Genomic DNA, 10406 nt, shown 5'->3' on the forward strand with positions numbered 1-10406 from the left:
CCACCTGGTGACCAAACTTGAGAATAACAGCCCACTATTGTTCATAGAGTTGAGCATCTATGGAAGCCACCAGAAAGATTGGAACCCATGTGTAGATGCCTGCCTCCAGGTGCAGGTCCCTGGTAGCTCCCTGAAAAAGCATCCTTCTGCCTGATGCAAGAGCCCTGAGGTGCATGTCAACTATAGCTAAGTAGCAAATTACCTTGAACTTTGAAAACGTCCAAAAACCACTTCAATGCTACGGATCAAGAACTATGGAAGGGTCCCAGTTGTATGCTTCCCCCAGGGGCCCCATGCTGTTGCAGTCAGATGGTAACAAGATGGCCACCATCTTATCTGGAGGCCTGCCAGGCAGCACACTAAATGGATCATGGTTGTATGGATGTATGTAACTATCTTTCTCTGGTGCCCAGAATCTTGGGGCCATTCCCACAGACCATGACTGTGTAGCATATCTCTGATCTGACCACATTTCTCCACTGAGGCTGTCCAGGTTCCAGTGACAGGTGGTAAATCCCAGACTCACACAAAGACAAGCCTGAAAATTTGTGAATCTGATTTAATTCTGTCTCTGCAAGTTAAAGGAGCAGTAAGGAAGACAAGGAACCATAAAGTTGCCCTGGCCTAGCTGCCTTGAGAGGCATGTGTCATCGAATTTTCAGGTTAGAGTCCATGACTCCTGGGGCACAATGTCCCTTCCAGTTTCTGAGAGACAGATGCACTCCCTCAGGCAGTGACGTGTTCAGGCCTCTGTGTTTACTCTCCATGTTCCCTGAAAAGTCACGGAAGCATGGACGTTTGACAGGACAATTGATCTTAGGTAGTAATGTTGCATACCCTGTATAGCTTGCAAATGTCATTGTCTCCTGGCAGCACTAACTGCATTGATCCTGGCAATCGGCACTATGTTCTGTTCCTGATGAAGATTTAAAAAGTCTGAATGCTCTCAATAAAATTGCCACAGATAAGTTTTGCTGTGGACCTTCCAACCAGCCTGATTTAATTCCTCATGGCCTATCAGATGACCTTGGCCTGGTAAGTAAGTGCAAGCACTGACAAAGAAGGCTGTGGAGAGTGGCAGTGGTTGGGTGAAGTGAGAGAAGGAGCAGCTCCTAGAGCCTCCAGTGAGTGTTTCTAAACACACTGGCAATCTGACAGCTGAGATATCTGGATGCTGGCTATACTTCTCATCTTCTGTGTTGGTCGGGGGGTGGGGGGCGCTAGCAAGAGGGCAAATGTGTCTCTGGAACTGGAGTCTTTAGTGAAGGTATCAATGAGAAAAATGCCAACATCTCGTGTGGTGCTGATTGCATGTGGGCCATCGTTCAGGGCCCTTCAGGTATGGACCTCATTCCATCCCCACCTACATCTGTGAGGTATTAGTGTTGATATGGTCATCCATCCCTTGGTGTTCATGGCACTGGAATCTCAGATACCACAGCCCCCAGGGCCTCCCCTCCCTTACATTTTATAAAGTGGTGTATAACCTCTGAAGTCCTCCCCTTACCTCCTGTCATCCCTGGGTGCCATGTGATACCTAATGCAATGCCATAGTTGTGCAAATAGACTTCACACTGTATCTCTGGAGAGCTCATAGTCAGGATAAACATAGGTAAAGATCAATACAGTTTAATTTTTTAAGAATTATCTTCAGATGGAGATCCTGAGGGACATCCATCCTTTCCCTTGTAGAGATCTAGAGAGGCCAGGAAACTCCCAGTGACAGACAGCTAGTGAGCAGGGTAGTTGTGGTCCAAGTCTAACACACACTGCTATGTTCAGTGTACGTGAATTTCTTATTTCTTTAAAATATTTACAGTTTTTTTCTGATTAAATAACCTATTCTAGGCTGAGATTCACATGCAGTTGTGAGGTGGGCATAGGTACCCCATGTGCTCATATGCCTCCCCAGTGGTGATGTCTAGAACATTCCAGCCAGGATGCTAAACTTGAGGCTAACCATCACAATATAAAAAAAGGCTTCAGTTGGTTACAAATATTTAAAACTCAGATTAGACAAAAACAGTTGGGATTTCTGATTTCCTCCTGAGAATAGAGCTCTATACAAGCATATTGTCAAAGGTCTTTGTCACAGGGAGGGGGATCAGGACAGGGAACAGAGCCCAGCCAGACACAATGCAATGCCACCTAGGGAAAGCGTACTAGGACAGAGAGACAGTGGGTTGCTGCTCATGGGGTATTTCTGCCCCATCCCCCAACCCAAGGGCCAAGGGAGTTGGGGGTTATCCAACTCTGCAGCCCTCTGCAGGATGTGGGAAGCCAGATGGGCTCTAGGCACTAGCCCCAGTGAGCAGAGAAAAGCATGGGCAGCCTGTGGAGTTGGGCCAATAGCACTCAGGCTTACAGAAGGGAGGGCAGAGGCTGGGGCTGCCAAGGAGTCCTACTCATTCAGTCTGGTCCCTGCCTGCAATAGTACCTGGTACAAGGCAGTGCTCAGCCACCTCAGTTTGTAAGGAAGATCAGGAGGCTAGGAGACCTCCGGCTTGGGGCTAGGGGTGACTGAGGAGGGGGTATTAGGGACCTAGGGATCCCAGCATGAAAAGGACTTTTCTCAGTCTCAGGCTCTGCATAACACCATACACATAGGAAAGTATGTGTGATTTTCTCTCCTAACATCCGATTCCAAAGCAATCAACAACCTGGAGCACACGCCCTACTCCACAGCTCGGGCCTCCACAGCTGCTCCACTTAAGTGCTAGTCACTAGCAAGGGTGGCCTGTACTTGACTGACTGGCTATAAATTAGGGCCAGGGGGGATTCCTATAACCCAGTCCACTCCTCAGATTGTATTAATTTGTTTTATATGGCCTAGGATTGAAGCTCAAATGTAGATGGACTGACTAGCATATCCCCAGCACAAAAAATAAATAAATAAATAAAAATAAAGTAAAATTTTAAAAAAGGAAAACTAGTCAGAACCGGCCAAACTCAGGGTAGCGTGTTACTTTATTCTCCTGTGTACCATGAAGGATTTGAGTGTCGGCCGAGTAGAAGGCATTCAGAGTGAGTTGTGAGAGTTGTGGACCTTTCTAGGCTTCTTGGTGCTCCGGAGGTCTCTGTTGTCTTGATAGGAGCCCTGTGAATCCTTTCTTAGGGACTCTGTGGGACTCTTTACACCATCATTGACGACCATTTGTCAATAGTGATCAATCCCACCTCCACCTCTCCCCTCCCTGGGGTTCAGGAGTAGAAAGCAAGTGACTTCCAGGGCTATGCAGGAGTCACAAGACTCTAGGATGCAAAAATACTCTCATCACAAGGCCACCCGGAATGCCACCTGGTGTCCCCAGCCACAAGGACTTCCGACAGACTGATCTGCTTTTCTAATCACTCTATAGCACATCTCATTGACGCCTTCACCCTCTTTCCGCATGTACACTGGACTCTTAAGAGCAGGAGCCATTTCAGTGGTATCTCCATCCAAATGTGGAGTCCCAGGTCTCCAATCTGAACTTCACTCATGACTAGCTATAGAACTTCAGGAAGTCTCCTTGCCTCTCTGACCTTAGTTTCCTTATCGGTGACATGGGACTCGAGTTCTGCGGACCAATGCAAGTGCCTACCACCTCGTGTGCTGCTCAAACTGACCAGTGGTTCACTTTCTAACCTTCCCAAAGGCCACGTGACATGACCTTTTTCTGCAGAGGGAGGAGTTTGTCACCACCCCCCTGGGTACACAGGGGCAGAGCAAAGGCCATGAAGTTGGACAGGAGTGAACATTTACCAGGACCGCTGGGACTCAATGGTGGACCTTTCCTGGCTAGGGGTTGGGGGAGTGACACCCAGCATTGGCCTTTGGTCCAAGGCCAGGATGTTGAGAATGGCTTTTTTGTAGAGCTGTTAATGATTAGGGGTTGCTGGGGGTGTGGAAAGCTATTATCACACCTACCAGCCCCTTCCTGCTCAAGTGTCAGGGAAACACAATACAAGGGACTTGCTTCCGTAGAGCTTGAGCCAGGTTCAATGTCACATAACTGCCCATCATCAATATTTCAACATTGCCACCTCTAAGATTAAAACACCACCTCACCCTTGGAGCCCACCAGCACAACAAACTCTTACCTATCTAATTTGAGTATGCCCTGAAAGGAGTTTCTCCTCCAACAAGTAACACTCAGGCAACCTACCTATCAGGCAGTGATCCAAATGACCTGCCCCTTATGCCCTCTCTGGGCCCAATGAGGGGCTGGAGGAGGTGACCTGGGATTGTCCCCACCCTGCTTGCTCCTGACTACTCAGTCACTTCATATTTGCCTCCACCTCAGTTTCTACAGACATGTCCAGCCTCCAGGAACTGTGCTCCGGTCTGCCCCTCCAACCCCTCCCTGAGAACCGGGGGCGCTGGGCTGGGGTACCACATGCTCCAGTTAGGACTCCTGACCTCAGCCCTGAAGAAGAGCAGGTAACAACTGCTATCCAGTCCTCCGGGGCTCTGAGGCCCTTTGGTACCTTTTAGGTGGCCAAGGTGGCTGGATGTCCTTCTTTCTTTCCAAATATTAGCTGTCCCTGTTCCTACCAGCTCCCAGAGAAGGGAGATGGGGTGTGTCAGCATCTATCACCTGATATTCTTCAGGTGAAGCCACTCTGGAGTTACCTTAGATTCAGAATTGGAGTTCCCACTTCCAGATAAGGACACTAGGACTCAAGGTCACCCAAACAGTCTGTGGTGGTTCTGTGGCCACCTCTAGTGAGGAACAGGAAGAGACAGGGTGTGAAGTGGCCCTAGCTCAGTGAACCTTGCCCAGCCCCAAACACTGAGTGACTCTTGTGTCCTCTGCAACAGTTTTTCTTTGTCCCTCCCCCAAACCTCCCATTGACTTTGGCTGTGCAGCCTCCATTAAGGACACAAGTGCTGGGAGGGATGACAGTTCAGGTAGCCCCTCACCTGGTGGCTCCCTTTGCACAAAGGATTTAGGCCAAAGAGCTTTCCAAGCTGCCAAACTGAAGCAAGTCCCTGAGCCATGGGAGGCTGCTTTTCTGAAAGATACTGAAGTACAAAGGCTAAATAAAATGCCCCATGACCACCCCCACCCACAGACTGCTGTTCTGGGGAATGCCACTCCTAAGTTTTTTCAGAGCTGCCCACAGTCAGGGAGCATGCTTAGGAGCTGCTGTGGTAGGACCCTGGTGGACAGGAGCTGGGATGAGAGCAACAAAGAAAGGAACTGAGGGTACTAGAAAATGGGGTAGCACCAGGCAAGACAGGGCTGGTGCTGGAGAGAAGGAGCATAAGGTAGGGGTTTATGGAGTCACCCCCTCTTTTCACTTGACCTGTATGCCTGTATGATTCTGCTGAGCTCATGTCTCCCCTGTGGTTAATCTTCTTCCTCCTTGGTTACCTTCCTGCTAGGCACCAGTGCCTTGACACTCAGCCACAAGAGCTGGGAAGGCTCTGTTGCTCTGAGGGCCTCTGCTGACACCCCTTGACTGGGTGATGGTGATCAGTCTCCACAGCGTTTTGTGGTGGAAGAAGAGCAGCCAGGAACTGAGAGATCGGGCCCCTTTGGTTTCGTTCCTATATGTCACCTTGTGTTTGAAGGGTACGATATCTTTAGAGGAGAGGTGACTTCGCAAATCCGGGGAGTTAGAGTTGGGAAGGACTAAGTCCTCTTGCTATGATGGAGTCCCAAAATCCAGTGAAAGCTTCTCTTTCATCGACTTGCTTTCCATTTGGGGTGTGTGTGTGTGTGTGTGTGTGTGTTTACATGTGTACTATGTGGTTGTGTGTATTCCTGTGTGTGTCTGCATCTGTATGCTTGCACGCATATTCACATGTGTGGTTGTATGTATTCCTGAGTGTGTGTCTGTGTTTGCACACACACACACATGTACATGTGTGGGTACACATGTGTGGTCACATGTGTTCCTGTGTGTGTGTGTGTGTGTGTGTGTGTTTTCAGGTGTGCACACTTAGAGTTTCTCCCTTGTTTCCACTCCTTCACACTATTCACTCTTTCGTTGTTCGGACAGACTCGGGCTTCCTTCCTTGCTTTTCTTTGGCAGCTCTCCATTTATGTGAGGAGTGCCACCGACTATACTCTAGTCAGTGAACACTCAGCACAGGCCTGCTCAGCCTTCACACTGTGCCTCGAAAGGGGAGCAATTCTGCTGTTAGAAGCACTCTCCCCTGTGTGCAGTTTCTCTCAGTGACCTTTTCCCCGAAGTCCTGCCTCATCCACTGCACTCTGCTGGGCATGAAATGCCTCAGCTGAGCCCTTCACTATGGTAGGCCTGAAGGCCTGTCTCTATCAACACACTATCTTGAGAGGCCTTTAACATGATGGGTCTGCATGTCTGTCTCTGCCTACATACCATCTCCAGCTTGTTGTCTGGGAGCTCCCTTGTAGTGGTCTCTGGGGTCCAGCAACACCAGCATGTGCTCATTGAATGCATGGAGAAGAACATTCGATAAGAAGCCAACCCCACATCCTACAAGGCACATAGGACTTTTGGGAAGAGGTGACTGTGGCAGCTTGGACAAGGTTTCTATAAGAAAAAGAAGGGCTGTTTGGAGACAAGTGAAACAGTATATGGAAAGGCAGAGATGGGCCTTCCAACTATGTGGAAGGTGGAGGAGACCCCGTGCAAGTAGAGCTGGGAGCAGAACTTGGAGCACCAGATGCAGCATGACTGGAGAAGATCCAGTATGTCGAGGCCACTGTGAGTGTCACAAGATAGGCAGGGGGATCTTTGAAGGTTTTTGAGTAGGCACATGGCTTGGGTGCTTAACATGACTCTTCCATTTCCAGGATTGTAAGAGCATTTTTGTAGAGATCCCAGGCAGCACAGAGCATGGCAGAGATCCATAAGTGTGGGAAGGGACAGTTCTGTAATCTGGCACTCACAGGGTCCATAGGTGAGCCCAACACCATACTAACCATGTCAGTTAATTAGTACCTAGGAGCTGGGCTCTATTATTACCCACACAGAGACAGTAAAAGAGGAAGTGGGGCACACAGGTGCTGCTGGGGAAACCATCTGTACATGCAGCTATGTCTTTAGCAACACTGCATCCTCAAATCCACATCTCACCACTCAGCCTGGTTCTCACATCACCTCTGATATTGGCCATCCATTGCCTCTTACAAGGGCCTTCATGATTATGTGACTTTTCACTTGGAGAGCCTAGAACAGTCTCAAAATCTTAACTGAGTTATTTGTGAAAAGTAACTTTCACCTTGTAAGGCAACATTCAGGCTCAGGGAGGAGAGTATGAGCATGGTGGGGCCATGACAGTGGCTACTGTATCAGCTATGCACACTGCCCAAGTCTGTCCATCCCAGAACACAGCCTCTGTACCAAGCTAGGTACTCTCTGGACTTACAGTGGCTTCTGCTTTCCTCCCCTAAGTCTGCAGCTTCTAGACCAGATGGGGCCAAGAAGAGAGAACTTGAGATCTTCCCTCATAAAAGAGGCCAGTGGCCATCAGGGAAAGCTTTTTTGAAGACAAAGCAGATGTTCTCAGAGTGGCTCGACCAGTTTCTGAGTGGAGCAAAGGCAATCCAGGTGGAGAGGGAAGATGGAGTACGTGGAGGACTGCAGGGCCCTTAACCTCTCACCCTTCTCCTCCCAGCTGGCACTCAGGAATGCCTTGCGCTATTTCCCACCTGATGTCCAGAAGCTATTGGCCCTGGAATTTGCCCAGGAGCTACGACAGTTTGGACACATCTACATGTACCGGTTCTGCCCTAGCATCAAGATGAGGTAAGCCCTAGTGGGTTTAGCTTCAGACAGGGATGTGCAAAAGTCAGGAGCCTCAGGGAATCTATGGCTAAAGAGGAGGCCAGTCTGTCTGAGATGGGGAAACTATGAAGACAGCACAGTGAGTTGACACCCTTGTGCAGAGAAAATAGGTAATGAGATGTCTTCCTGAGGGGAGTTGCAAGGGGCGTTGTATGAGACTGACCTGCTTGGTCCTCATGTCCCCTCTGTATTTGCTGCCACCTTCCATGGAGTTGCTGCCCAGGAGTATTTGATGAGTGAACAAAAGAACAAATAACTAAACTGCCCAAAGATTGAGGGCTCTGGAAAGCAGTCCTCAGCTCTCTTTGTAGTCAGGTTTGAAGTAGAAAGAGACAGTGACTGGAGTGGGCTGGACTTCCTGCTCCAGGCATGTGGAAAGTCAGACTGCCTAGCAGCTGGTGGGTCTGGTGCTCCACACCGATCCTCACCCCCCCATTCCCACCCTATGCTCCCACACCCACTCCCACCTCCACACTCATACTCATGATTCTAAGGATTTCCTTCAGGTGCTTTGTCAGCTCGGCCAGGACAGACTCAACATCTTAGTGGGACAGGAGGCCTGAGGATTCCCGTGTTACGCCCACTGTGGGACTTTTTCTTGCAGGGCCTACCCAATTGAGCAGTACCCATGCCGGACACGGGCAGCTGCAGCCATCATGCACATGATCATGAACAACCTGGACCCTGCTGTGGCTCAGGTATCATCAGGGAAACTGAGGCCAGCACAGTCAAGAGAAATATGACCTGAGACCCCAAGAAATGCTGTTAAGCCTATTAATGCACTTACAAAATTGGCGTTAGAACACAGAGTTCTCTGTAAGTAGGGCAAAATCAACAGCAGGAAACAAATATAAAATAACAAGAATATATAACAATACAGTTATACAAACGTACCTGTAATTGTAGCCTTCTAATAGCCACCTGAGAATAAAAAGATTTAATAATAATTTATCATACTGTATCTTATCATTCTTAATGAGATCCCTTCTGTCCCTCCCTTTACATGGAATCTTGACATGGAGGACACATTTCACATAGACAGCCATGCTCGGTGGCCCACATGGCTGGTGGCTGCTGTGTTCCTTCAGGTTTCTCTCCTTGCTCCCATTTCATTGTTCCTTTCAGTATAGCTGGAAATAGAGCCTCCACTTCTCCCTGTCCACAGCCCCATCTCAGATAATGCCACATCTTCTTCAGTTTCCACAGGAGCTGGTGACCTATGGAGGCAACGGGCAAGTGTTCGGCAACTGGGCCCAGGTATGGTGATCAGGCAGGCACTCAGCGGTCCACGGTTCTGCCTGATGTCCAATGCTTCAGCACTGGCAATCACCTGGAGATGCTTCACTTATAAGAAGGACTAGATGTGCATTATGGGAGGTCTCAGGAGACCCTAGAGATTAAAGAGGATCTAGGCAAACAATGCTGTTAGGATGAGCCAACAGAACCTGCAGGAGTCCCTGGATCTAGGTGTAGCATTCGGGACCTATGTGGGTGCCAGTTCACACTTACAGAGTCCTGCATGTGCACTGTCCATCCAGTTCTGGCTGACCATGTCCTACTTGTCAAAGATGACTGAGGAACAGACTCTGGTCATGTACAGTGGACACCCTCTGGGCCTCTTTCCCAGCAGCCCTCGTGCCCCACGGCTGGTCATCACTAATGGGATGGTGAGTCTGAGGCAGCCAGCATGCAGCCTATCCAGGGCCGGGTTTGGGACAGGGGGTGCTGTTGGTGAAGAGGTGATCAGACAACAGCACACCACTCACTCTCCATCTCTTCCTCTTTCCCAGGTCATTCCCAACTACTCCTCCAGGAAAGAGTATGAGAAGCTGTTTGCCTTGGGGGTGACCATGTAAGTCGCTGTGTCAGCTCTCTGCTATGATGTCTGCCCTTAGTCACATTTTATGTTAAGACAACAGGGCTGTATTAAGCCTGATTTCAGAGAAGACTTACAACTATACTGTAATATAGCAGAATCTTTTCATTCTCACACAGCTATACCCTAGTAGTTTTGTGCAAATGCTTACTGTTTTTTATAGCCAAAGAAGCATACAATTCTGGATTCCATTGTTTCAAGATTTTATTATGAGTAACTACAGATACAGGAAATTGGCTCACAAATACAAATGTCACACAGCTGGTTTAAGGGAGACATAGAGACACTTGTCCAGTCCCAGACTCTATGCACCTTAGAGAGCTTCTGTATGGTTGGAATAAGGTGATCTTTATTAAGGAAAAATAATAAAAAATAAATTTCAGGGTAAATAACCAAAAAAATACAAGTGCTGGAGCCAGGCATGGTGGCACATGCCATCCATCCCAGCACTTGGGAGGGAGAGGTGGGTAGATCTCTGAGTTTGAGGCCAGCTTTATCAACAATAGCAAGCTCCAGGATAGCCAGAGCTACATAGTAGGGAGATCCAGTGTCAAAACAAACAAACAGGCAGAGAGTACAATTCACTTAAGCATGTCTGTCTATCTGCCTGTTGATCTAGCCATCCATTGAGCCTATCTTTGGATGAACCTCAAAGTCCATTACAAAAATTGCTGGCTGGGATTTGATGTTTGTTTGTTGGCTGATTAGCTGATTGGTTGGTTGGTTGGTTGGTTGGTTGGTTGGTTGGTTGGTTGGTTGGTTGGTT

General features: G+C 48.6%; 1 protein-coding gene across 1 annotated transcript in view; it reads left to right on the top strand.

Moving 5' to 3' along the window:
- The first annotated feature begins 4273 nt into the window (after window positions 1–4273).
- The window catches only part of Uroc1 (urocanate hydratase 1), a 28747-nt gene continuing 22614 nt past the window's right edge, over window positions 4274–10406 (top strand). Inside the window, exons 1-6 of the mRNA XM_028773042.1 lie at window positions 4274–4423; window positions 7595–7725; window positions 8369–8462; window positions 8962–9021; window positions 9303–9431; window positions 9555–9616. Of these exons, the coding sequence (XP_028628875.1) occupies window positions 4298–4423; window positions 7595–7725; window positions 8369–8462; window positions 8962–9021; window positions 9303–9431; window positions 9555–9616 (602 nt within the window). The 5' untranslated portion in view covers window positions 4274–4297. The remainder of the gene's footprint in view (window positions 4424–7594; window positions 7726–8368; window positions 8463–8961; window positions 9022–9302; window positions 9432–9554; window positions 9617–10406) is intronic.

This window comes from Grammomys surdaster, unplaced genomic scaffold, assembly GCF_004785775.1.
Source record: "Grammomys surdaster isolate TR1022 unplaced genomic scaffold, NIH_TR_1.0 220, whole genome shotgun sequence".
Taxonomy (NCBI): Eukaryota; Metazoa; Chordata; class Mammalia; order Rodentia; family Muridae; genus Grammomys; species Grammomys surdaster.